Source organism: Equus quagga, chromosome 6 (genome assembly GCF_021613505.1).
Source record: "Equus quagga isolate Etosha38 chromosome 6, UCLA_HA_Equagga_1.0, whole genome shotgun sequence".
Taxonomy (NCBI): Eukaryota; Metazoa; Chordata; class Mammalia; order Perissodactyla; family Equidae; genus Equus; species Equus quagga.
In genome coordinates, this window is record NC_060272.1 from 62,697,026 (window position 1) to 62,724,234 (window position 27,209).

Sequence of the window (27,209 nt, forward strand, 5' to 3'; positions counted from 1 at the left end):
CTGTAAAAAAGTAAATTCTGCCTAAATTCACATATAAATTTAACGGTGTCCCAAAGGATTTGGGGGGAGGCAGGAAATGTGCCAAAATTATTATAAAAATTTATGAAAGAATATATACAACATAGTATAAAATATATGCAAAAATTATAAATGCTATATACACTGTTTTGGCAAAAGTCTGGAAGTAAATAAGCCACCGGTGTTTAGTCTGGTGGAAGTAGTATGGATAATTTTTCTTTTTATTTATCCCATTTCCATTTTCTATAATTCTGTAATAAAATGATTTTTAACAAAGAATTACAAAATTCAAAAATTGAAAGGGGAATAAATGGAGAAATAACTATTAAAAAATAAAAGAGAGGCCAGCCTGGTGGTGCAGTGCTTAAGTTCTCACGTTCCACTTTGGCTGCTCAGAGTTCACCAGTTTCACTCCTGGGTACGGATATGGTACCGCCTGGCAAGCCATGCTGTGGCAGGCGTCTCACATATAAAGTAAAGGAAGATGGGCACGGATGTTTGCTCAGGGCCAGTCTTCCTCAGCAAAAAGAAGAGGATTGGCGGCAGATGTTAGTTCAGGGCTAATCTTCCTCAAAATAAATAAATAAATAAATAAAATAAAATAAAAGAGAATCCTGAAGAAAGATTTAGATTCTCTTTGTGACTAACTCTCTGGACATAAGTTAGGCTAGGTTGGTGCTATGAAAAAGACCCTCTGGATTTTACCAAATGCTGAACTATGCCTAACAAGTGACGAAAGGAGAGAGGAGAGCCTGCATATTCTCTGTGAAATCCTGCCTGCATGGGGCTATTTTAAAAATCTTACTAATGGTCATAAAGGATCTTGAAAAATGAAGGCTAAATAAATCATGATGATGGAAAGCAATTAGCAGAAGGAATCTCTGGTCTGAGAATTGTTCTATGTATGATAAATCAACTCAGCATCAAAGGCCTGTGTTGTTAGATGCAGCCCCATCACCCCTGCTGGGGAATTCTGAAGGAGTGCTGCCGAACTGGCTATTTCATTTTATTACTTAGTCTTCATTTCTTTCAAGAACACTTGGACTGAAATTGGACTTCCTGTTGTTATACTTCTTTAAGAAACAAAAATAAATTCCAGCATAATGGGATCAAAACTTGGTTCTCTCTTATTGTAATGCAATCAGAGATGAATTAGAATGAGCAGAGAGACTACTCTCTGTGATAGACAAAAACATGTGGCGCCAAACTGACCTAAGGCAAGTTTTTCTCTTCCACAAGTGTGTGTACAATATGTGCAAAGTGCATGAAACAAACCCTGGGATTGTCCAACGGTGTGTTTTATACTTTCGGCATTATCCACTATGTTGGCTTTTTACACTATGCCCTAACCTACACAAAATATAAAGAAATCTGCATGATTTGGTTATTTATTATTTGAATATGCTATTAATGAGGTCTACTAGTGTCTTAGGTTAGGTCCCCCAGGAAATAGACTCTGAGACAGAGATTTGTGTGCAGGAGGTCTTTTGGGGAGCCACACCTGTAAGGGAGCGAGGGGAGCAGGATAGAGGCAGACATTTGGGCTCAGCTGACCTCATGGGGAGCTCAGGATGTGGAATGCCTCATCCAGATTGTCTCGTATTGAGGCAAGAGGGCTGGATCCTTGTGCTCTCGCTCTGTTGTGCCTACCCCTCTTGCCCCCTGGAGAGTGGACCTAACCTTGGAGGAGGCTGCTTCTTTCAGGCAAGTCCTCAGGAGGACTCCATTGTAAGCTGTTAGCAGCCAACACTCCAGGCTCCTGTGGATATGAGGGTCTCCAGCTTGAAGGGGGATCTGGGCTGGGTGCTATGGACTAAATATTTGTGTCGTCCCCAAATCATCTCTTGAAACTCTAATCCCCAATGAGATGGCACTTGGAGGTGGGACATTTGGAGGGTAGTTATGGTTAGATTAGGTCATGAGGGTGGAGCCCCCATGATGGGATTAGTGCTCTTATAACAAAAGGAAGAGGCACACGAGAGCTGTGTATCCACACACCAAGAAAGGCCATGTGAGGCCATAACCAGGAGGAAGGGTCTCACCAGCATCCGACCATGCTGGTGCCCTGATCTCAGACTTCCAGCCTCCAGAACCATGAAAAAGAATTGTTTGCTGTTTAAGCCACCCAATCTATGGTCATTTGTTTTGGCAGCCCAAACTTTCTAAGACGTTGGGCATTGCAGCAAACACAACAACCAGTAACATCCTGACTTATATTAGCATTGACACGTCTCCAAAGCCTGTCCTACTCAGGGTGAATGCACAAGAGACAACTTAATAGTTGAAGGTAGAATTCTTAAGAAAGCAGTTCTTCATTTTTACCAAAAAATATTTATTTAACTTGTAGAGTGGTAAAGTAGGAAATATTGTTACTCTCCACCTCCTGCCTCATTATCTATCCAGTTATTCTGCTATAAAGTTATTCTGCTAATAAAGATGTGAACTCAGCGTCTAAGAGAAAAAGTTTAAATTATATTTGTTTCCCTGTGTTTCTGCCACTGCAAGGTTCTGTTGTTTTGCACTTGGTTCAGGATTTTGAAAAGGCCACTAAGAGTAGTCAGCTCACATTTCATAGTAAATAATGAAAAAGCTTAGGTTTGAACTTTATCTTGAAAAATGAAATAAAAATTGTGAAGCTATATTTATTTTACTTTCTGTTTGATGAAATGTAGGCTATCATGATAACTACATGCTTACTTTTAGAACTAAGAATAAATCAAGTGATTGGCTGGAATTTTTTTAACATAATTTTTTTCCAACAAAATTTTGTAGTAGCACAAATGACAACCTTCCCTTTATATTCCATGTGTGCAGCATGAAAACGAAGATGGACACTTGTTTGAGGGTTTTATTAATTTTACCAGGGTCTTTCAATCCTTTAATTTGAACTCATGGGGCGTTGACTTCATCTTTGGAAAAATCTGTGCTGTCATCATCCTTCCAGATGTTTCTCTCCAGTTGTGGACCTCTCCATTTGGACATGGTCTTAACATGTCCAAAATAGAACTGTTGCTTCTCGATTTTCTCTGCCTCCCCACCCGCCACCTCTACCCCATCTTCTCTCCTCCATCTGCTCAAGCCACATGTCTAGGAATTGTCCTTGATTTCATTTTTTTTCCCTTCTCTCACACACTACACCCAATATATCAGCAAGTGCCTTGGCTCTACACCCCCAAACCAACCACTTCTCACCACCTCCACTGCTACCTTCCAGTGCCAGGCACCACTGGCCTTTGCCTGAACTATTTCAGTAGCTTCCTAGATGGTCTCCCAGCTTCTGCATTCATGTCTCTGCAGCCACTCTCCACAGAGCAACCAAGAGGGATTTTTAAATGTGTTTCTTTTTCTTAGGTATTACATTTACATGATTCAAAATTTAACATGCTATAAAAAAGATATGCCCAGAGAAGTCTTGCACAGACTCCTGCATTCCTCACCCCAACCCTCTGGTGATAATCACTTCCATTGTTTTTTTTTTTTTTATTCTAGGGTTTTTAAAGTCAATGCAAGCATATACAAATACATCTCCCGCCTTATTACACAAAAGGTAGCCTACCATATACACTGTTCCATACTATTCTACATCTTGCTTTTTTTCACTCACCAATACGTCCTAAAGCTCTTTCCATATCAGTACATCAAGATCTTCCTTATTCGCTTTTGCAGCTCCATGTCATACCATCATTTATTGAACCAGGCCCCTTTTGCTGAACATCACATTTGGGTCTGTTTTTTGCTCTTACAAATAATGCGACAATGAATAACCTTGTACATGTGTCATTTCGTATATGTGGAGATGCATCTGTGATAAAATCACAGAAATACAATTGCTATATCATGTATTTTAGTGTATTTGTAAGTTTCAAAAGAAAATTTTAGAGGTAAATCTGATTGTCACTTCCCCTTCTTAACGGCCTCCAAAAATTCCCCATCTCAACCAGAATGAAAACCACTGAGACCCAGAAGGCCCTCCCTAATCTGGCCTTTGCCTACCTCTTCAATATCACCCACATCTTTCCCTCTCTTTCACTATGGACTACGCACATTGGCCTTCTTTCATCCGTCTCATTAAATTCTATATCTTTTGCAAGATGTGCAGTTTCACTTTGCAGTTGATTTGCATTGCATTCGTACACTATGGATTGTCAAATATGTATAAAAATCCAGTCATCAGCTAGAGACCTGACAAAGAAGCTGATCATAGAAGGGAAGAATTGATGGTAATGTTTAATGGAGGTGGATATTTGAGTGGGTTTTATAAGCAGTCATTTGATAAGTAAACATTTCTAGGTTCTGATGACTCTTGCTTTCCTACACAACTTCAAATTTGAGGGATTCAGATAATGCATGCTGAGATAATGAGGATGTTCTATCTTTCTGAGCTGAGTGACCGTGGATCCTAGACACACAAAGGTAAAAGCCTAACCTTGTATAGAAGCTCAGCACGGTTGGGAAAGAGCACTGGGCTGGAAATTTCAAGTTCTGTGTTGTGTTACTGACTCTCCCACCCCAAGTAGGCTGTGAGTGCTTAAGCGAGCCATTTAACCTTCCCCTGCCTCGTTTGATTTGTGTGAAAAGGAAAAAAATGGAATAATTCATGATTCTCAATCTTTTCACTCCCCAGGGATTCCTTTTATAACCCCCGCATTTTCATAAAATGTTGAGAAATTTTGTCTACTAAAAATTATTTGTTAGTAATTTATGTTACCATATTCATTGTTAACACGTTCATGTTCATTGTTAATTTAGCAAAGGTATATATAGTTTCCAATTCTGCTTAGCATTAAATGATCAATTGACATAGGCTGAGTTGATGTAATACCATCCAAACCAAGGAAAACGCATATTTTAATTTGCCTGGGTGGCTTACCTTGTTTAATCCCTAAGAATTAAGAGGCTGCAGGTTGAGAATCTCTGGTCCCAATCAGCAGTAAGTTTCCTTACAAGTCTGGGAGTCTATGTCATATATATGATCATCTAGTCCACTAGTTTTTTAGATGGCACCTCACAGAGCACTGGGGCTCAGCAGAGTGGCGCAGAACAGAAATGAGGGTGGGGAAGGAGGAGGAGAAGCCAGGGGTCTTAGGGCCTCCAAACCTATTTTATCCAGAGTAGCCCCACATTTTCCTGTTCTGTATGTTGTGTTCTGCCTAAGACTTTGAAGAAAGGGTTTCAACTATTAAAAATAATTTGAAAAATACGACAATCAAACTCAATTGCCTAGATGAAGATAATGAAGCCTAGAAAAGTTAAACAAAGTTTGCCCAAGGTCATAGAGCTAATTAATGGCAAAACATTCAGTCAACAAATATTTATTGAACACTGTGGAAATAAAAATTATAAATATAAAACTTTGGCCGAACGGTTAAGTTTGTGCACTCTGCTTCGGCAGCCCAGGGTTTTGCTGGTTCAAATCCTGGGCACGGACATGGCACCCCTCATCAATCAGGCCATGCTGAGGGGGTGTCCCACATGCCACAACTAGAAGGATCCACAACTAAAAATACACAACTATGTACAGGGGTGCTTTGGGGAGAAAAAGGAAAAATAAAATCTTTAAAAAAAACAACTTTGATTCAGTCTTGGTCTTAAAACAATCTGTGGGTCACCATCGTGTTTGATCAGAAGTATTAAGATGAAAGAATCTTATTTTCATAAACTAATGGACAATCAACATTACTGTATAGGATACTGCTGTTCAGTAAGACAAGGAAGAGAGGGCAGGAGAATATTTGCATTCGGGTGACCACAGGAGGGCAATGAATAAGAGTGCTGTTAGGAGACACGCCAGGTGGGGTCAAGGTCTATTTCAGTTTAGATCCTTAGGGGTCCTCCTATGGATTGTCACACAGTTGCTCTCTTCAGTGTTCACAATGGAGGAGCAAAGAGCCCCACCTCTGCCAGATTCTGTATCAGGTTTTGTTTCATTTCCCAGATTACGCATGCGATTACCACTAAGCTTTCAAAAACCTGTGGCTGTGGGAAATGTGTTAATTTAATCTGTAAGATAACACCTATAAAAGTCATTTGGGTGAATTTGTTCAACTTAAACTCTTAAGAAATCCAGTGGCCCTATGATAAGTTACCATGACTGAGTATTGGGTATGTTCTCTTGTTAGTCCCAAAGCTACAGACCCTCTGGTTCTAACTTTCTCCTTGCAGACTATTTGAAATAAAGGATGTCTTTAGCAGATTCAAATACAAACACAACACAAAGCCTCATTCTTTCTCAGCACCAATAAAGAGTCAGCCATTCTTCCAGGTACTGAGGATATAGCAGTCAACATTCAGGAAAACTTTTCTGCTTCCATGGACCAGAACTGGTTCACTTGATTTCTGCTGCAATGCTGTTTTTGCTATACTATGCAAAGTTGAAGACTTGTTCTACTAATTTGCAAATGCTTGTCAATACAGAGTATGCTTACATATCTTCCGTGTTATTTATTCATTTATTCAACAAATATTTACTGAGTAGCTTCTATTACCAGACTCTCTATGCTAAGTGCTGGGCATTCTGATATGAATTAGCTCTCAGGGTGCTCACAGACTTACAGAAACATAAACTTGTGAACAAATTTCAAACTGCCATAGTAAGTACAACGGTAGGGGAGGAACAAGGTACAGACATACTACACAGCAGCAACTGATTCACTCCCTCTGGCTCGATATCCAAACTTGGATTTGAAAGGTTAATAGAGGTTTCCTAGGCAAAACAAAGATGTTGGGAGTGGAAAAAGCATATAGGGTGGTACAGAGACAAGAGAGAACACACACATCCTGAGAACTATCTGCTGTTTGGTTTTGAAGGAGTCTGAAGTACAAGGTTGATGGGAGGCAGGAAATTGATGGAATCTATCTAGTGGCTTCTGTTTTCTCTTTCAGTTAAGACAGGCAGCATTTTTTGAGAATGAAGAAGGCAGAGACTGCGTAGGCAGTTTGAAGGGAGGTTTAAAAGCGCTGCTGAAATGTTTATAAAATAAAAAGGATTGGAAAAAACCCAGAAGGTCCATTAATAGCGGACTGGCTTAATAGATTACAGTTGACCTATGCAATGGAAAACCATGCAGGCAGGAAAAAAGCTATGTACTGATACATATTGATAGGAAAAGATCTACAAGATATATTATTTAGTGAAAAAAAGCGAGATGCAGAACTGTACTAATTAAACTTTTGTGTAGAAGTCAGTAGAAGATAAAAAAATATTTTCTCATATGCAAATATCTCTAGAAGAATGTGTTGGAAAGTAATAGCTCTTGTTGCCCATGGGAAGAGAAACTGCAAGGCTAGGGTACACTGTATACTTCTGAATTTTGGATCACAGGAATGTATTATCTATTCAAAAATGAATTAAAAGTAAAATTCCTAAAATTTTTTCTAATGAAATGAAGAAGAATAATTTCTGAGGGCAATGGAAGATAAAACTATATTTTGGCCTCGTAGCTATGTTCCTCTGGAAACTTGTGCTTAAGCCTAACTTGGGGGAAATGCAAAAGGAAATATTTATTTTCATTAGGAGCTCCTATTTGGAAAAGGTGAGTTGGTTGAATCATGGAGATTGGAGCTAGAAGGTGTCTACAGGAAAACCTAACCAAGGCCACTGGCTTGGCCCCTTGTAGTCAGGGTCTCCAACCACGTCTTCTTCAGCATACTAGGAACATTGCTTTGTTCACAACAAAGCAGCACCTCAAAAAGGATTCCAATTCCTTTATCGCATCTACTGGTGCAAAACCCTGTTGGCACAAAGTGAGTTAAAACAGAAGTCTGCCCTTGGGAGCTAGGAAGCTAAAAAGACACTAATCATTAGTTAATACATAAACAAACAATGAACAAGACTGACTTTTGTGTGTGGATTGTTGAATCAGATTTGTTATCTTATTATAGTCATATTGTTTTATCTCTAACCAAATATGTGAAAACATGTTCTGGGTATTGAACAAGGAGCCTGTGAAGAACTGTCTACATGCCAGATGATGTCAGGCAATGGCGATATGAGGTTGACCAAACCATATTTTCTGTGTCTAGGACCACAAAGGACAATGAAGGAGAGAGTCATAAAGAGGATATTAGAATAAAAGTGATATGTTCTATCAGAGAGGCATGAACAGAATTCTGTGGGAGCCCAGAGGAAGGAGTTAGTAACTGCCTGGAAGAAGTTAAGAAGGGCTTCGTTGAGGAGAAAATATGTTACCCAAGTCTTAAATGAGCTGAGTTGATGGAGGGTGAGGACATTCCGGGCAAAGAGAATACGGGATACAAAGGCAACGAAGCTCAGAATACCATGGTATCTTCGTGGAACACCAAGCAGCTTGATCTGACTACCGCGTCAGGTGCTTCTCAGGGAGTGGCAAGCACTGGGGCTGGAAAGGCAGGTTCGGACAGGGTTGTGAAGTGCCTCATGTGCCAGGCTAACGAGTTTAGACTTTGTCGTGTCAGTAAATACCATGTTCTCAGGCGACATGCTGAGAATTAAGTACTTTGTTGCTACCATCTCACCCGCTTTTAAGCAGGTCATCCTTCTGTTGACTTCCATATTCTTGTTAGGTGCAGAACAAGGAGGTGGAAGGCAGGTTTGTAAACTTAGCATTACCTTCCCTACTCTTTCCTTTTATTCTTCTTCCACATCTAATTAGTTATCAAAGTCCGTGATTATTCTGTCACAAATGCTTTCTCTGTTTTTTCTTAGATCAGCCATTTAGTAAGCATTTACCTGTGGCAGGTGCTGGGCTAAGGGCTTTATGTACACCATCTTATTCAATCCTCAAAACTGAATGTGAGGTCATGTCCTAGTCAGGATTCTTGGTAGCAAACAGCAGGTAACTTAAGCAGAAAAAAATTTATGGGAAAAGATCAGGCAACTCATAGAATCCATAGGAAGCTGGAGAACTGGGTTCAGGGGAGAGCCAAGAGAAGAAGCAGACCACAAAGTTGGGATCCTACCTCAATTCCAATTTCCCAGGACATGCCCCACCATGCCTCTGGATTCTAAACTCACCAAAGAGGCCTCAAGAGTCTCAAACTGACCACAGTGCCTTTGCATCAATACCCTCCAGTACAGAGAGGCAGGTGAACATCAACTGGCCCTGCTCAGAGCACATGCCTATGCCCTAGCTGCCAGCAGCTGGCGGAGGAACAGCTTCCCCTTTGTGACTTCCCACTTAGATTGGGATTCACTCAAATTAGGAAGGAAGTTCAGATATCGGACAGCAGAAAGGACAAATGCCCACTGGTGCATTTTGTACAGGAGGGAATAGACTTAGAGCAGGTAGATTAGTTACCCAAGTAACACAGCTAGTAAGTGGTAGAGCCAGGATTGAAGCCCAAATCAGTTTGTGTGCAAAGCCCACGCTGTTATGCAATCCTCTGCATTGCCTTCTCTAAACCATCCCAGCTCTATTTCACAGCCCACACACCAGTCCGGGCTCCCATCACCTCATCTGCGTTACTGCCTCCTACCTGGTCTCCCTGCTTTGTACTCCCCTATCTCAGTTTATTCTCTACACAGTTGCTAAGATCATATTTTTTGAGTACCATCTACATCACGTCAGCCTCTTGTTCAAAAACCTGTGACTCATCCTTCAAGAGCCTTTCCTGACTAATATCATTCCGTACTGATCACTCCCTCTGCAACCAGTTGAATAATGCTGCTACGGTCCATCACAGATGTATAATTCACACTACGCTATCTTAGACGCGCTAATAGTCTCTAGCTATTACATTTATATGTGACTTCACAAGGTCATAGAGCCTGTCTTCTGCTGTTTTTGTAACTCTGATGATAGATACTAGCATCTAACACAGTGAACGTCTTCTCCTCTTTGAATCCCAGGGCCCTCCAGGATATTTGCATTACTATCATCTATGCTATTTGCAGAGCACTTCTCTTATTAATTCATTATTAGCTTCCCTGAAATTTCTCCATTGCTTCCTATGTTTCTCTGCCATACATCCTATGCCCTAATGAGAGTAAGTGTATAAAAAGTTACTGATAATGATAATAATTTTATTTCATTTTTTGGAAATGTGTAATTCTTTATTCCACCTCATATATTGTGAGTCCAGGAAAAGTAAAAAGTGGTATTTTTTGCTCAGAGCTGTGAGGCAAGAGGAAGAGTATTTTGAGCATGCTCCTCCCTTTCCAATTTGCGGTAATAAAGGTAACACAAGCATGGAGCATAGCATGCAATTGGGTAATCTGGCTGGCTAGGTTAGTAGGTCAAGGTTCTTATAGGAAAGCCTCTTGCTTGGTTCCTGAATTGCTTTCATATGTCAGAAAGCATCATCAGCAATTAATAATGACCCAACTCTCAAATACCTCTAGATCCTTCTAAATCCAGACCAAAAAGGCCAAGGACTAAAGCGACGTAGGCATTTCACCTCCCATCTTCCTGTGCTCCAGTCTCCAGCTGCTTCTTTTGAGGATCTGTCTCTTTCTTGAGTTTATGACATCAGAGGAGGCCACACCTATATATAGAGCATACAACTTGATGATCAATATCCCCAAAAGAATTAACAAAACTCAGAATTATTTAAAGGATCCTCATATATGCTCTGGTCATTTCATAGTTGTCAAGTGTTAAGGGTAAAAAAAGAAAAATAGGATTTCTGTCCTCAAGGAGTTAACCTGTCTGGGGAGACAAATCTATTAAACAAATAATTGATGAGTAATGGGATGAGGCAATAAATTAAGTCTGTACTGGGTATAAGAATGGCACGCAGAAGAGAGTAATCTACTCTGTTTGGGGTGAAGATCCCAAAAGGCCTTACAGAGGATGAAATGCTTGAGCTGGGGTTGATGGAAGAGTAGGAGTTTGTCAGACAGATGACGTGGGGAAGAACATTCCAGGAAGAGGGCAGAGGGGTATACCATGGGATGAAAGGCTTAGAGAACTGTAAGCAGTTTGGATTCTGAAGATGCTTATTCAGCATCCATTCTTTCCTTCCCTGCAAATTTCCCAGCCATTGTGTTGAGCATAAGTGACCTCACTCCCAGCTCCAGGGATGGGTCTTGATTGGCCTTAGCCAGTCAGCATAATCCATTCCCTTGACATGGTTGGTCTCCAGAAAGGCATGTCCTCCAGGCCTAGGCAAATCAGCCATGGCATTCCTGAGGGATATTAGTCCAGGGCTGGGGATGTCCAACCAGAAAGAAGCCCAAGACTTTGGTTTGATGGTTGGGAGAAGAGATGCACTCACATGGACGAGGAAGTGTGTAAACCCAAGAGCTGCTGGTTTCCTTTTTGTTACCTCAAGGGGAGCCAACCAGAAGATAAAGATGTCACATAGTGCTAAGGGAATTGCAGAGAAAAGGAGCCAATGACCAGACCAAACTCTGACCAGAGATTAAGCAGATGCTGGTATTCTCTTCGTTGTTTAAAAGATAAAGTAGAATTTTTTGTTACTTGCAACTAGAATCATCCTATCTGATGCAATGTCACTGGATTTGAGGTTTGAGGGGGTAGAAGGTGGGATATGGATCATAGAGGTAGGCATGGGGCAGATGTTTCAGTTCTAGAGACATTGAAAGCTCTTGAAGAGTTTAGGCCATATTAAGGAATAACATGATCTGATATAAGTTTTAGAAAGATTAGTCTAGCGGGAATGAGAAGGATGGCTTGTGGGGAGCAAGGCTGGGGGCAGCAAGACCAGTGAGGAAACTACAATACATTTCTACTTCGTTCATCATTCCATTGTGGGGGGATGGGGTGGGTTCCAGCTCCCTTTTTGCACCCACCTCAAAAGAGAATCAGATTTTTTAAAATACACTTAATCTGTGAACATATGATATAGGATATCAATTCTTTAGGATTTTATACCCTAGAAGTAAAGATGTATGTTTTAGAAGCCCACAGGGGTTTAATATAAGAGATCAAAATTTGAATTACGCTCCTTGGGTTATCAATATTTTGGCCACCTTCTGTTTTTCTTTAGGACTTCCAGTGTGTTCTGTACTCCCTCTGAACTCTTTTCATTTGTCAATGCAGTCTTTTTTTTTTTTTCTCATTGCTTGAGGTTTTTTGTTTTGTTTTGTTTTCGCTTTATTCCCCTAGAGATAGAACGGCAGTTGAAGAAAAAGAATAATGTTGACTCAATTGGCACAAAAGCCCTTTCCCATGGGATCTGTTGCTCTTGAGGGAAATTAACCTGATCTTAACCAATTTGACTCAAGAGGAAGAATCTTTGATAACAAACATTTGACCTGCTCTCTTTGGCCTCTAGTATTAACAGCCAAGTAAATTCTATTGGTAGGAGAAATATGGGTGTTTGACTTTTCTCTGCTCCATTTCATTGGAAACTGTTTTCCAAAGATACGCAGATTCAATTAATCTTTCTACTTGTCATTAGTGAGCTCTCTCTTCATGCCTTGCACTGTGATTGATGCTAAGGACAGTATAACAGGAAAGGAAAGCTGGGTCTCTGCTTGAAAAGGATTTACAGTATAGATTCTGAGGATAGTGCTTTTCCTAAAACCATGTCAATGAAGTCTAAGCATATACTACTACAGCTGGTTCATAGGTAAGATGGCTGTGCTGTGTTGATCCTTGAAGCTTGTGAAAAGTTTTTGAAAGCCTCATCAGATATATCCAAAGAGCTGCAAGTGCCATTCTGCCAGGACTCCAGTGACAACATTAAAATTTTGATCATTAACCACTGACCTTCAGTCAAGGTCCTTGAGATAAAAATGATCTCATTCTTCGTTAACAGAATAATTCATCCTCCTCATGTGTATAATTTTAGGTGGAAAGTGGAACCAAAAGCAGGCACATGTACAAAAACGTGTTATCCCTCAAAGTTGCCACACAATGTCCATTCCTTAGTAAAGAACTGTAGTTATATATGAGAGTTAGAGACTGATTCCTTCCAAGTAAAGAATCATTTTGCCTAAATGGTGATATATTTCGCACCCCCCACCACATTTCACTATTTCATATGGGCAATATTCATTCCCCACAGGTCTCATTTAATTTCTTCATGCATTCTATTAAATGTTATTTGATGCAGGAGATTTACAGCAGAACTGACCACATAATTGTGCACCAGAACCTAAGCATAGTCCTGACCTTTATTTTTAAACCAGAATCTTGTCACACCAACTCTTTTCTACTTGCTCATTGTGCCCTAGAGCCAGAGGCCTTCTAATGATAAAATCAAGATAAGAGCCAAAGCGAGCTCTGCCCTTGACTTCACCAGAGAGTTAATCATACCCAGCATCTAGCTTACTCCCTAGCACATGGCAGGCACTGAACAAATATTTGCCAGAAAAGGGAATGCATGAAGGTAGTGTCTACGGAATTGTGAGTTAGTCTGAATTTCCTTGAACTAAACCAAGGACTCTAATAGACTTAAGACCCTTGAATGACAAACTGAGAAGGAGTTTATGTTTTCATGTATGCTTTCAGCCAACAAATGCTTTTTGAGAACCATCATGTTCTAGGAATAGCAGACCTCCTGCCTCTTGACCAGTTGCACTTTGGGTTCCTCTACTGTTGGTCTTCTAAGGAGCAGACCTCATCAGTCACGTTCCTGCCACTCACTTCAGCCCAGCTCAGGGCTAGTGTATGCGTGGGTCTGTGGTAACATGAAAGTTATTAGCAAGAGAAAGCAAGGAAGGAACAGAAACATAAACTCTCTTCCGCCTTCTCTCTTTTCTTTCACTATTTCACCCTGTGGCCATTTTCCTAAGGCTGGTTCCTAGTCCCACTTCATCCTACCTTGCCCTCCTCCTCTGCAGAAAACTCTAGAAGAGTTGGTTTTCCTTTGAAATGTAGATCAACCTAACTCCCATGCATTGCTGGTGGGAATGCAAAATGGTACAGTCACTTTGGGAGGCAGTTTGGCAATTTCTTACAAAAATAAACATAGTCTTACCATAAATCCAGCAATCAGGCTCCTTGGTATTTACCCAAATGATCTGAAAACTTATGTCCACACAAAAAACTGAACACGGATGTTTACAGCAGCCTTATTTACAGTTGTCAAAACTTGGAAGTAACCAAGATGTCTCTCAGTAGGTGAATGGATAAGCAAACTATGGTACATCCAGACAATGGGATAATATTCAGCACTAAAAAGAAATGAGCTATTAAGCCATGAAAAGACATGGAGGAATCTTAGAAGCATAATATTAAGTGAAAGAAGCCAATCTGAGAAGGCTACATACTGTATGATTCCAACTATATGACATTCTGGAAAAGGCCAAACTCTGGAGACAAGAAAAAGATCAGTGGTTGCCAGGGGCTAGAGGGGAGGGAGGGATAAACAGGCAAGCACAGGGGATTTTTAGGGCAGTGAAACCATTCTATATGATATTCTTATGGTGGATATGTAGTGTGCCTTTGTCCAGACCCACAAAATGTACACCATTAATGACTGTACCATTTTGCATTCCCACCAAGAGTGAACACTAGCGTAAACTATGGACTCTGGGTGATAATGGTGTGTCAATACTTGTTCATTTATTGTAACAAACATATGACTCTGGTGGGACGTGTTGATAGTGGGGGAGGCTGTGCATGCGTGGGGACGGGATATATGGGAACTGTCTGTAGTTTCTACTCAATTTTGCTGTGAACTACAACTGCTCTAAAAAAAAAGTCTATTTAAAATAGAGGTATTGATAAAGATATATGGGTGAACCTTACTTCAGCCCTTTGGGTACATGAAAATCTATTGTTAGCCCAAGGTTGCAGGGGCTAGAAAGGAATGGGAAGGACTGGAGAGGAAGATTAAAGGAAAAGCCTTGTGCATGCTCCAGGCACAGGTGAGTAGGGAAAAAGCCACAGGTTGTGTTCTGTTACTCAATGGGCCACAAAAAAAAGACACCGGTCTGATCAGAAACACTAGATGTTGTCAGTGGAAGAGCAAGGTGGCTGGCTCGTCCCTCACACCAGGAAAGAAAAGGAAGTGAGAGATGTGGCCACGGTTGGGGCCCAGTCCCCTGTATCGCTGATCACTTTTCCTGCACCTTTCTTAGGATTCTCAGGTCTGCAGTTCCCAGATTAGATCAGACACCGAGGGCTACCTGAGTTAGAAACCTAAAATGCTTTATAAAAATTCAGATTCTCAGGCCAAACTCCCAGGAAAGCAAATTCAGTTGTTCAGGGAAAGAATCCAGGAATCCACATTTTCAAAAAATTCCCAAGGCATTCAGATGCGCAGCCAGGCTTCAGAACCACAAACCCTTGTTGCAGAAGGCGTCCTCGTGCCTGCTGCCAGGAAGGGAATGGGGAAAGGAGGACGAAGACGAATGGAGGGATGTTCATCCGATGGTCCTGGATGTAATGTAAAAGATATTCTTCTGGAAAAGCATTGTTCATCATGGTAGGCCCATGCCAAGAGACCATTAGTTTTATACCGTAGGCATTTTGTGAGTGTGCCTGGGACCCACCAATGTGTATCTGAGTCAACAGGAAAATTCAGAGTTCAAAACAACAAATTCTAAACAAGTGACTTCAGATGAAGGTGAAAGCTACCTTTAACTCTCTGTTCTCAGGTTTGTGCCCTTTGAAGTTAGGACTTCTGCTGCAAGATGGTCTGGCCCTGACTTGTGACAAAGTTCTTAATAGCTGGATTTTCCTTTGTTTTGAGACCCAGTTATAATCTCCACCCCTTTTCTTCTCTCTGTCTTCACTATAGCGCCCTTCCAACTCCTTCTCGGCTTTCCCCCCTTCCTTGAGGGGAGCTACTTGGCGGCCACTGGTCTGTTCTTTCAAATGAATGATCTTATTCATGTTTTACAACTCTGTAAGATTGGTGCTGTAATTATCCACATTACAGATGGAGAAAGGGGGCGCCAATAGATAAAGTGATTTGCTAAAGGACACTTTGGTAAGTGGCTCAACGCCAACTCTGTTTCCTAGTTCTGACATCTAAGACACTGTCTAGGCCTTCTGATCAGAACACCAGTCCTCCAGACCCGGGCCCTGCATAGCTTTCCTAAGTTGTTACCGCCGATTTGAAGCCCCTGCTCTTGAACCGGAGCCTGGAGGTTGGTGCACAGCTGCCCATCAAATGTCCCTGTTGCTGACTGACTGCGTCTCTGGATCTCAGACTCGTGTTCTAGATTCTTCTCCCTATGTGTGCATTTCATCTGATGAAGCCAGGATCCCCGGATCCCTGCTCTATTAGAAAAACCCAGCCCTCCTCCTGTGTTTCTCCTTTACTCTCGCTCTACCACCACACTCACTTCTTTTTTTTTTTTTTCAAAGATTTTATTCATTTATTTTTTCCTTTTTCTCCCCAAAGCCCCCTGGTACATGGTTGTATTTTCTTCATTGTGGGTCCTTCTAGTTGTGGCATGTGGGACGCTGCCTCAGCGTGGTTTGATGAGCAGTGCCATGTCCGCGCCCAGGATTCGAACCAACGAAACACTGGGCCGCCTACAGCGGAGCGTGCGAACTTAACCACTCAGCCACGGGGTCAGCCCCACCACACTCACTTCTGACACCAGATGTGTGGGGGTTTTCCCCGCACTGAGCAATTCTCTGACACCAGCTCGGTGTCCTACAATCTAACCCAATTCTGACACTATCTATCTGGAGATAGTGTCAGATCCCACATGTTAAGGGCTCAGTCCCACAAAACTGCTCCTACTCCACTTCAGATGCCAATCACAAGTAGTAGGTCCTCAGGTGGCCCACAACTTCTGTACAACTTCGCTACAAATCAGAGGTTCCCATGACCCCCGCCTCGGGTTTGATTAATTTGCTAGAGCAGCTCACAGAACTTAGGGAAACACTTCCTTATGTTTACCAGTTTATTAAAGGATGTGATAAAAGAGCCAGATGAACAGCCAGATGAAGAGAGATGTAGGGTGAGGTCTGGAAAGATAAAGGGCAGGAGCTTCTGTTCCTGTGCAGTTGAGGTGCATCACCCTCCCAGTGTGGGTGTGCTCGCCAACCTGGAAGCTCTCTGAACCCCCTGCTATTGGGGTCTTACAGAGGCTTCCTCACATAGGCATGATCCATTATTAACTCCATTACAGCCCCTCTCCCCTCTAGAGAAGTGAGGGAGGGGAGCTGAAAATTCTAAGCTTCTCATCATGACTTGGTCCTGGCAACCAGCCCTCATCTGTGAACCCCCCCAGAGCCACCTCAACAGAATAAAAGATGCTCCCAGTGCTCTTACAACTTAGGAATGTACAATTTTTTAGGAGCTCTGTGCCAGGAACCAGGGCCAGAGACCAATATATATATTTCTTACTATTTCATACTTGCCCAGCCTGCTACCGCTGGGCTAGGTTGCTGAGCATGAGCCAGAAAAATCCATGCTGTTTACTACAAGTAAGGGCTTTAGACTTTGCTCTGAGCCTTCTTTTCCCTGGTCTCACCCTAGTCCCTAATTAGCCTTCCACGAGTGAGGAGTCAATCCAAAAGAAGTTGCCTTGAAGCATCATTCCTTTCCTTTAATCCTCCCCTTCCTAAAAGCTCCATGTCCTGCTAGAGCAGCAGCCTTGCTTCGTTTTCTGGATCAGTGGTGTCCAAACTGCGGCTCTCTGAGCTCCCCGCTCTGAAAACTTCCCGGTGGTCCATGGACATGCATCATTTTAAGGACATCCATTTCCAGGTCCTCTACTCTTGTAGGTAATTTTTCCTAAAATCAATTTGCCTGGGGATGTGCCTTCATTTTTATCAGATGTTCTCCGGTTTCCTCTCCTTAGCCACCCCAAATCTTACTGGGACAAAGGAAAAACAACAGCAAGAAGATACTACAATATATTGATTTAGGGAAAACTTTAATGATTAATAAGGTGACAACCTACAGATCTTTCTGGCATTCCTTATCTTATAAGTATTTCTGGTAAGGGAGAAGAAACGAGGATATTTTGGCTCCTCTTGAGAGGTTCTGAATTCTACTATAAGGTAGAGAAGGGTGGTGGAAGGAATGGCATTTTTTTGTTTAATGACTCTGTCTCTTCCATCTCGTCTATTGTCCAGGAATGCATCGTTCTGAAAGGAAAGGACTGTGAGAACAAAGCTAAGAGATCTGCAGGAAGAAAAACAGCAAGCCCCAAACACCTTTTCTCATGTATTTGAAACATAGCAGTTCTTTTCAGCTCTTCTCAATACTCTTCCCTAGCATGAGTCATCAACTAAAAAGAAAAAGACTTTAGAGAAACCAAAGTAGACAAAATTAGTGGTGCTGATTATTTTCCATGCAATTGGAGTATTTTTCAGTACTACCAAGTTTTCAAAGCACTTTGGAAAAAAAACCCTTGTTAAACTTATTTTTTCAGATTCACTGCTGTCATTCAATAAAGTAGTTTAGAATGTATTATCAGATCATATGAAGTATTTATTTCATTTATGATCAACACCATCTTATTTTATTTTATAAAATGATTAATATTTCTACTACTTATTAACAAAAAATTAAATTATATACTAGTCCCAGGCCAATTACTTTTAAGGAGTATGTATCTTTCACTTTCATTAAATACATAAGAAACTTTGATTATGATTTTAACCAAACTAATGGAGTCATTTTTGATTTTTATATTTGATTCTTATTTAATTATTCTCAAAAGTTCAAACCAGAGTTCAACATACACACACACAATTAATGAAAGAATAATCATATCATGTCTTTTATCACTTTTCTTCCTTCAACAAAATTTATAACTCAAGCCACACATTACATTACACTAACTAATAAGAAAAGCACATTGGTTTACTATTTGCTTTCATAAGTTATTAAAAATTGATCAATTAATTATATTAGATCCACATCATGGAACTTGACTACACCTAATAATCCTCTTACAAGATGCATCCCAGTATATTTTAACAATATTCCTAAAAATGCATATTAATATTTGTTTATTTTAGGGGCCGGCCTGGTGGTGCAGTGGCTAAGTTCGCACATTCTGATTCGACAGCCCTGGGTTCGCTGGTTCGGATCCCGGGTGTGGACATGGCACCGCTTGGCAAGCCATGCTGTGGTAGGCATACCACATATAAAATAGAGGAAGATAGGCAAGGATGTTAGCTCAGGGCCGGTCTTCCTCAGCAAAAAGAGGAAGATTGGCAGGAGTTAGCTCAGGGCTAATCTTCCTAAAAACAAAAACAAAAAATTTGTTTATTTTAATGGAAAAATTAAGCAGAATTTTTCTAACAGAAAGTAAGTCTGATTTGCCTGATAGGTTTAACAATAGGACTTTGATCATTAGGCTATAGGGTGGACCTTTTCCATAAAAATCTGCGGCTCTAAGATATGGAGAAAAATATACATAAGCATGTGATAAAATAAAAGCATCTTATCAAAAAATTAAATTGGCAAAGGTATACTGAATTTAAAACATTCTAAATTTTCCAATTTCTTTTTAGTATATGGGATTAAACAATGTGCCTTTCAGTGAAAAAGTAACAAATAAAAATAATAGTCATATAATATGTTTTTGAATACTTCATAGAAATTGAGAAAAATTAATAAATATGTAAAAAATTCTTTCACAAGTCATGTGTTTTCCAATACTTTGCTTTCAGAAGACTCGATGGAGACAGAATTTGTCATTGAGTCATCAAAAATAATTTTAGGCAATAGACAACTACAATTCACATAGCATAAAATTCACCATTTTAAAGTGTACGATTCAATGACTTTTACTATATTCACAAAGTCTTGCAACCACCATGGTAATCCATTTTAGAACATTTTCATCATCTCGAAATGACACGCTGTGCATTCCTTAGCTGCACCCTCAGCCCCCCTTACTCCTCCCTCCCCTCATTCTACTGGCTACCACTAATCCGCTTTCTGTTTGCCTATTCTAGACATTTCATATAAATGAAATCTTACAACATATGAAACTTCAAGACTGACTTTTTCATTTAGCATAATGTTTTCAAAGTTCATCCGTGTTGTAGCACGTATCAGTATTTCATTTCTTTTTATTGCTGAATATCCCATTGTATGGATATACCACATTTCATCCATTTATCAATTGACGGACATTTGGATCATTTTCACTTTTTAGCTGTTATGAAAATACTGCTATGGATAGTTATGTACAAATTTTTGTGTAGACCTAAGTTTTCCTTCCTCTTGAATATATTCCTAGGAGTGGAATTGCTGGGTCATATGGTAAGTCTATGTTTAACCTTTTGAGGAAATGCCAGACTGTTTTCTAGGAAGCTGTGCCATTTTGCATTCCCACTAGCAGTGTATGAGGGGATCTCAACTTCTCCACATCTTTGCCAACATTTGCTACTTTCTGTCTTTTTTATTATAGCCATTCTAGTAGCTGTGAGGTGGTATCTCATTGTGATTTTGATTTACGTTTCCTTGATGGCTAAACAATGTTGAGCATTTTTTCACGTGCTTATTGGCCATTTGCATATCTTCTTCGGAGAAGTGTCTATTCAGGTTCTTTGCCAATTTAAAAAAGTGGGCTCTCTTTTTATTACTGAGTTGTAAGAGTTCTTTATGTATTCTAGATACAAGTCCCTTATCAGATATATGATTTGCAAAAATTTTTGCCCAATTATGTGATTTTTGACATGTAACTCAGGAAGAGTTCAAAGAATTGAGTGGCACTGATTTAACAAAATTCCTTCCATTTCCATCTATTTATGTAAATGAGGTTTCTCAGCCCTTATATTTACAAAATGTGTGAATAGAATTGATCCTGAATCCTATTTAATTCTAGCAATAAGTTATTAATTATCCTTAGATACAGGAGGATATAAAAACCTAGTCTTGTTCATCTCAAATAGTAATTTGCATTAAAGACTTTTAGTCAAAAATTTACTTTTTATGTTTAATGATTTTCATAAAAATTTCTAATATATTTATGTTGTCTTGACCTATTGTGTACTAATAATCATAATGATCAGTTAATGTAGAAGAAACTTTTAAAAATTAGAGCTTTAGGGCTGGCCCAGTGGCGCATCGGTTAAGTGTGCACATTCTGCTTCTCAGTGGCCCAGGGTTCACCAGTTCGGATCCCGGGTGCGGACACGGCACGGCTTGGCAAAAAGCCATGCTGTGGTAGGCGTCCCACATAGAAAGCAGAGAAAGATGGTCATGGATGTTAACTCAGGGCCAGTCTTCCTCAGCAAAAAGAGGAGGATTGGCAGTAGTTAGCTCACGGCTAATCTTCCTCAAAAAAACCCCCCAAAATTAGAGCTTTATGGCCTTAGCATATTAAACAAATTAAATAATTCTAATTTATATATTTTTTGTTTCAGATAGTATTATAGGGGGATCAATAAAAGATCCTCAAGTATAAAAATATTTACAATAAATGCAAATATTTACAAGATGCTAGAACTCAGACTCTGAAATATTTAAACTTATACTGAAATTCTTCAAATTTTTTTAAGGTGTATATGAACAAAGGAGTTTGAGACTCATTTTTCTCGCAGTCTCCTCCTTTCTGTCTGTCATCCCCATCAGAGTAACCTTTCTTGTGGCTGGATGAGTGGGGATGAGCAGGCTTAAATTTCCCTAGAGTAGCAGGAGTTCTCAACCTGGGTTTCTGACAGTTGTACGACTTCTGAAATTACATGCTAGGCCTTTCCCTTGGATACCAATTACTCACCTGTTGCCTTTACCATGCTGGCATTATCATCTGCCTGTTGTGTGTATTCTCTCAAGGATCACCTCATTCTAGGAAGTAGGGTAGGGTCCAGATTCCAGTCTCTCCACTATGTTCTAATGGAATGGAGTTAAACAAATCCAGACCTGCCTCTTTTTTTTTTTTTTTTGAGGAAGATTAGCTCTGAGCTAACTGCTGCCAATCCTCCTCTTTTTTGCTGAGGAAGACTGGCCCTGAGCTAACATCCATGCCCATCTTCCTCCACTTTATATGTGGGACACCTACCACAGCATGGCGTGCTAAGCGGTGCCATGTGCACACCCGGGACCTGAACCAGCGAACCCCAGGCTGCCAAAGTGGAACGTTCACACTTAACCTCTGTGCCACCAGGCCGGCCCCCCCCCCTTTTTTTTCCCTATTCATTCATTTAACAAATACTAACAGCATGCTTCCTAATGTGCCAGGTACTATTCTAGGGGCTAGGAATACAATGATGAACAGAGAGACAACATCCTTTCTCGCAGAGTGTTTCACTTCTAGAAGAGGGAGACTAAGAAATAAATAAGAAACATACAAGATTATTTGGGGCAGAAGTAAGTACTGTGAACAAAATAAAACAGGGTGATATGACAGTGAGCGTTACGAAGTGGAGTACTTTAAAGGTGGGAGAGTTAAGACTTTTTAAGGAGGTAACATTGGCGCTGAAGCCTGAATAGTGAGAAGAAAGTAGTCAGGTAGTGAACACAGCTGGTGCAAACGCCACCAGCAGGAAGGAGGTTGGTGTTTCTGGAGAATTTCCAAGCCAGGGCGTACTGAGCAGGAGGAGAGGTGATGTTGGAGAGGCATTTTATGCCAAGTGCAATGGTAAGCCACTGATGAGTTTTAAGCAGAGGCTATATCTGGTTTATATTTTAAAACAAAATCATCTGGCTACTGAGATACAGATGGATTGTATGGGTTTTGGGGAGAAGGGTTCAAGAGAAGAAGCAGGGAAAGCAGTAAGGATACTGTGGTAGGAGAGGTCAGATATCACGGTAACTGAGACTGGGGTAGAGATGATGTAAGTGGGAAAATTCAAGATACGCTTTGGACATGGAGCTGATAGGATTTACTAATCATTTGGATATGAGTTGTGAGGAAAAGAATCAAGGACGATTCCTAGGAACTTAATTTTGAACAATTGGATAAATGACGCAGTAGATTTAAAGATACTGTTTGGGAATGTTTGGAATACCTGTAAAACAGTAAAGTGACAAAGTGGAGTAGCATTAGATATACGAGTCTGGAGTTCAGGAATGAGGCCATGGGTAGAGATAACAATATGGGTCAGGAGCATATAGATGGCATTTAAAACCATTGTGGTAGGCTGAATAATGGCCTCCAAATATGTCCACATCTTAATCCCCCAAACCTTAAAGAACCTATTGTGCATGAAGGTACTTAAAATATGTTCTTTGCAAGCCTCACAACCACCACCCAAGGTAGATGTTATTATCCTCCGCTTAATAGCTGGGGAACCTGAGAGAACTGGAATGCCTTGTTCTAGATCCCAAAGCTAGAAAATACCTCAACTGCCCTTTCAAGGATCTTACAGAATTTCTGCAAAGATGGGAGGCAGTAAGGAGTTGCCCTGTGCTTTGAGGCAGGCCCTTTGCAGCATACTGCCTTGACTCCCAAAAACGTGCCTTAGAAATACATTTCCTGGCTGCTCCTGGCCGAGTGGTTAAGTTTGCGTGCTCTGCTTTGGTGGCCCCGGGTTTGGCTGGTTTGGATCCTGGGCGCAGACATGGCACCACTGGTCAGGCCATGCTGTGGTGGTGTTCCACATAGCACAACCAAAGGCACTCACAACTAGAATATACAACTATGTACTGGGGGGCTGTGAGGAGAAGAAAAAAAAAAGATGGCAACAGTTGTTAGCTCAGGTGCCAATCTTAAAAAAAGAAAAAAAAGAAACGCATTTCCACAAGGCCTATCTCATTCTTTGCCCAGCTCTGGCATATTATTTTTCTGATCTCCAGAACCTTTGGCGGCCCAGTCACCACATAGATCATGACCACTCCTCAGCTAGTCTGTTAACTATGGGAGGTCTTAGCGGGGTTATCACACAATGAAGGATCCCACATGCCAGGCCTGTGCTAGGCACCTAACATTCGTTCAGTAGTCACAGTAACTCTCTCCATTGTCTCTGGAGCAAGCTAGAAAGCCTGGATTGCTGGGAAACAGAAAAAAGTCAGGACCAGGAGCAGGGAGGTCTGGGTTCAAGTCTGCGGGGGCTATAGCTGCAACCTGGAGCTAAAGTAAGCTGGCCTAGTAACTAAACCATCTAAGAACACGAGGAGGTTGACACTACAGATGATCTCTAATCTATTTCATGGATGCTTGTATAGAGAGATCCTCCTCCTTCCCGGTCCCCAGCGCTCCACTCTTATGGGCAGCAGCCTGAACCAAGGGCGTAGTGACCGCTTGCTAAGCTGGGGGCTGCCGCTCAGCTGCCTGCCTTAGAGGCCAGTCCTCGCCGCGACTCAGCCACGACCGGGAAGCCGTGGCGTTTGCCACGCCAGAAACGCAGAGATGTGGGCGATAGGTCATTCCAGGACAACGCAGAGGAGTCACCCGGAAACTACAACTCCCAGGAGCCCACGGGGCGTCACTCCGTGGCCTGGGCCTGGTGCATGTTGGGAGCAGTAAGCCACCTCCCGCCGCTCTTCATTGTTCAGGCCTCTCGCGTCAGGTAAAACGTGCGCATGCCCAGTCACGTCCCAAGTAGTTCTGCTGCTTCACGCAGGTTTCTTCTGTTTCCGGCCTCGCCCTGCTGCGCTTTTCCCCTCCCACTCTCCGCCCGCTTCTCAGGGATTTTGGAGGGGGCGGGGCCTCTGGCAAGCGCGTTCCCAGGGGTGTGGACACGCGCGTTCACGGGAGCTAAAGAGAGTGGGGACTAAAGGCTGGGTGTGGAAGTCGGTGAGGATAGGAGACCGCAGAGAACGGAAGGCGCATGCGTCCCAGGGGTGGTACTGCAAGACTTTGGGAATTGCGGAGGGGCGGGGCGGAAATGGGCTAGGGGGCTAACGCACGCGCATTGGGCCGCCGCGCCCCGCCTCCTGTCTCAGATTTCCCCTCCTCCTCAACCACCCTTCCGGAAGTGCAGCCGCCCTCGCGCCGACCAGCGGCCACCCCCTGCGGCAGGCCCCGCCCCCGGCCGGCTCCGCCCCCCGGCTCTCCGCCCCCTCCTCTGGTGGCGGCGCCGGGTTGCAGCCCCGGTTGTGGCGGTTTCGGTACCCGAAGCCGGGAGCGCGGAGTCGTTCCCGGGAGCGGCGGCCAGGCTATGATCGCGGGTTCCCGGCGTGCCGCTCCGGCCAACCAGAGTCCTTGTCTCAGCCTGAGCCTGTGCCCGAGCGGTCTCCTCAGCCCGGCCCCGCGGCGCGATTGGCGGCGGCGCCCCTGGCGCGTCCCCTCCTCCGATGGCGGCGGAGATCCAGCCCAAGCCGCTGACCCGCAAGCCTATCCTGCTGCAGCGGGTCGAAGGGTCCCAGGAGGTGGTGAATATGGCCGTGATCGTGCCCAAGGAGGAGGGCGTCATCAGCGTCTCAGAGGACAGGTACGGACCGCTGCCCCTCGGCCGCGAGGAGGGGCGGGACGGGCCGGCGGTCCCCGCACCCGTGTCAGGGGCTGTGATTCCACGTCGGCGCAAGTGTAGAAATGCTCCCCCAAGTTTTTATTATTATGCGCGTCCTAGTGGTGCCGGTGTCCAGCTGCGTGCCGCGGCCGCTGCGTGGCTCGGGGAAGAGGAGCCCGGACAGCGGCGTGCACTCTGGCCTCGCCCGGGGCCGGGCGACTCCTGCCGAGGCCAGGGTGGTTCTTGGACTAACGGTACGCCGGCCACTGGACCTTGGTCCAGGCCTGAGGGCGGGAGGGGACGAAGGAGGTGCCGCCCGGCCCTGCAGGTGTGTGCGTGAGGAGGATGCTCTGAGCTGCCTCTGCGAGAATAACTAAGGGTTTTTGAGTACTCTAGTACAGTTGTTAGGGCTCCGAACTGAGAAAGCAAATGCCGCTCCCTTCTCCCAGACATTCCCAGAGTCTAGATTTCTCGGATATCTTAGAGTGAATTCAGTGAATTATTGCAAGTTGTGGAAAGAGTAACTTTGGTCTTCTGCCCGGGAGAGGTGCCTTCCTTCCTTTGCCCTCCTTTTCTTATCTCTTAGAGCTCAAGGGGAAGCAAGCCCCTAGAACTTGCAAGGGATCGCTGCTGCAAATAGCTCCTGAGTTCCTTCCCTTTGCATGCTTCCTTTCTTTTTGCTTAATTTGCAGAAGTGGAGCCAGTTCTTCTGCCATTAATATTCTCCCTTGTTTTTCAGACAGTAGCCTTGTCGCTTGAACTTAATGTCCTTTAATATGCAGAAGTTAGGCTGACGAAGCTAATTTCCAGAGCGGTGCTGTTTGAATATAGTAGTTATGGTTTAGATCTGGAATTGTTGCTTTGGTAATATCAACTAGCATTCTCAAAAATGTAGCACTATAGACGTATATGACAAAGGGCTTTAACTGTTAACCTTAAAACAGTAGTTAGGTTTTCTTAATGTAAGTTCAAATTATGCTGAGGTAGAGAATATTTTTTCTGAGTGATTTGTAAAATTGCAGGCGGAGGTAAAGCAACAAAATATTCATTACTATCTTGATAGCCATTTCAGGACTTTGCATACAGTGTGGCCTCAAAAAATTTGCCTGATACATCTATTAATATCATAGGTTCTTCAGTATAACTAGGCTGAGTGTATTCATCACATATTCTTGTTTACATCGTACTCCATACAAATGGCCAAATGGTGCTCGATTCATTTCCTAAGCAGATCCAAATGAAAACATTGTAAACATACACCCTGGCAAGCAGTCTGCAACGAACAGAAGAAATTCATGGCTGGAATGGAATACATGTATGTAGATACCTTTTGAAATTCACAGAGAAGCCTTATGAGTGTTTAATTTTTCTATAGAGACAAAATTCTTTTAAAGAGATTGCCTCTGGACCTAGAAATTCTTTGTCACAGAATTGTGTTTAAAGGAACTGATTGATAGACATCACCTTCCCAGTCTATAACTGCTGGAGATGAGGCTGCTCAACCTAACTGCCGTAGGAAATTTGTAAGTTTGTTGAATCAAGTAAGAGAAGGAGGAAATTAGTTAAACCTAAGCTCCTTTAATATTAGTTTTGAAACTTTTGCTTTGGTTGATGTTTTGGGAGTAGGGGTAGGTTTTCATAGTTTTTTTTTTAAGAGTTCAAAGGGGTCTTAGAGGTTATTTACTCTAACAGCATCATTTTGCGAATGAGACAGTTTAGGCCAGAGAATTTACCTGCCCAAACTCACGTAGCTGGTAGTGGAGCCAGCCCGAGCTCTTGAGTCTTCTGATTTCCGATTTCAGTGTGTTTATCTTGAAACAGCTTTAGTGAGGTGCATTTCAAAGTATTTGCTGACTCTGAAGTAGCACATATGAAAGAAACTGAAAGATAAATTTCATTTGATTATAGGACAAAAGAAATGCAATATTTACGTATACATTAAGCTTAATTTTAACTTTCCTAGTTCACAAGGTAAGTATGTAATAGAAATTATTTTATTATGGAGTTACTGTTAAATAAATAAGGCCCAGCCATAATTCT

General features: G+C 42.1%; 1 protein-coding gene across 2 annotated transcripts in view; it reads left to right on the top strand.

Annotated features, from left to right (window-relative positions):
* WDFY2 (WD repeat and FYVE domain containing 2) overlaps nucleotides 1-27,209 on the top strand; it is a 211,019-nt gene that overhangs the window by 2,968 nt on the left and 180,842 nt on the right. The window contains exon 1 of one of the 2 annotated variants that reach the window (XM_046664041.1): nucleotides 24,770-25,151. The exons of the other annotated variant lie outside the window; for it this stretch is intronic. Coding sequence (XP_046519997.1) covers nucleotides 25,015-25,151 — 137 coding nt within the window. The 5' untranslated portion in view covers nucleotides 24,770-25,014. Of the gene's footprint in view, nucleotides 1-24,769; nucleotides 25,152-27,209 lie in introns of those variants that run through there. 2 annotated transcript variants of the gene reach the window in all.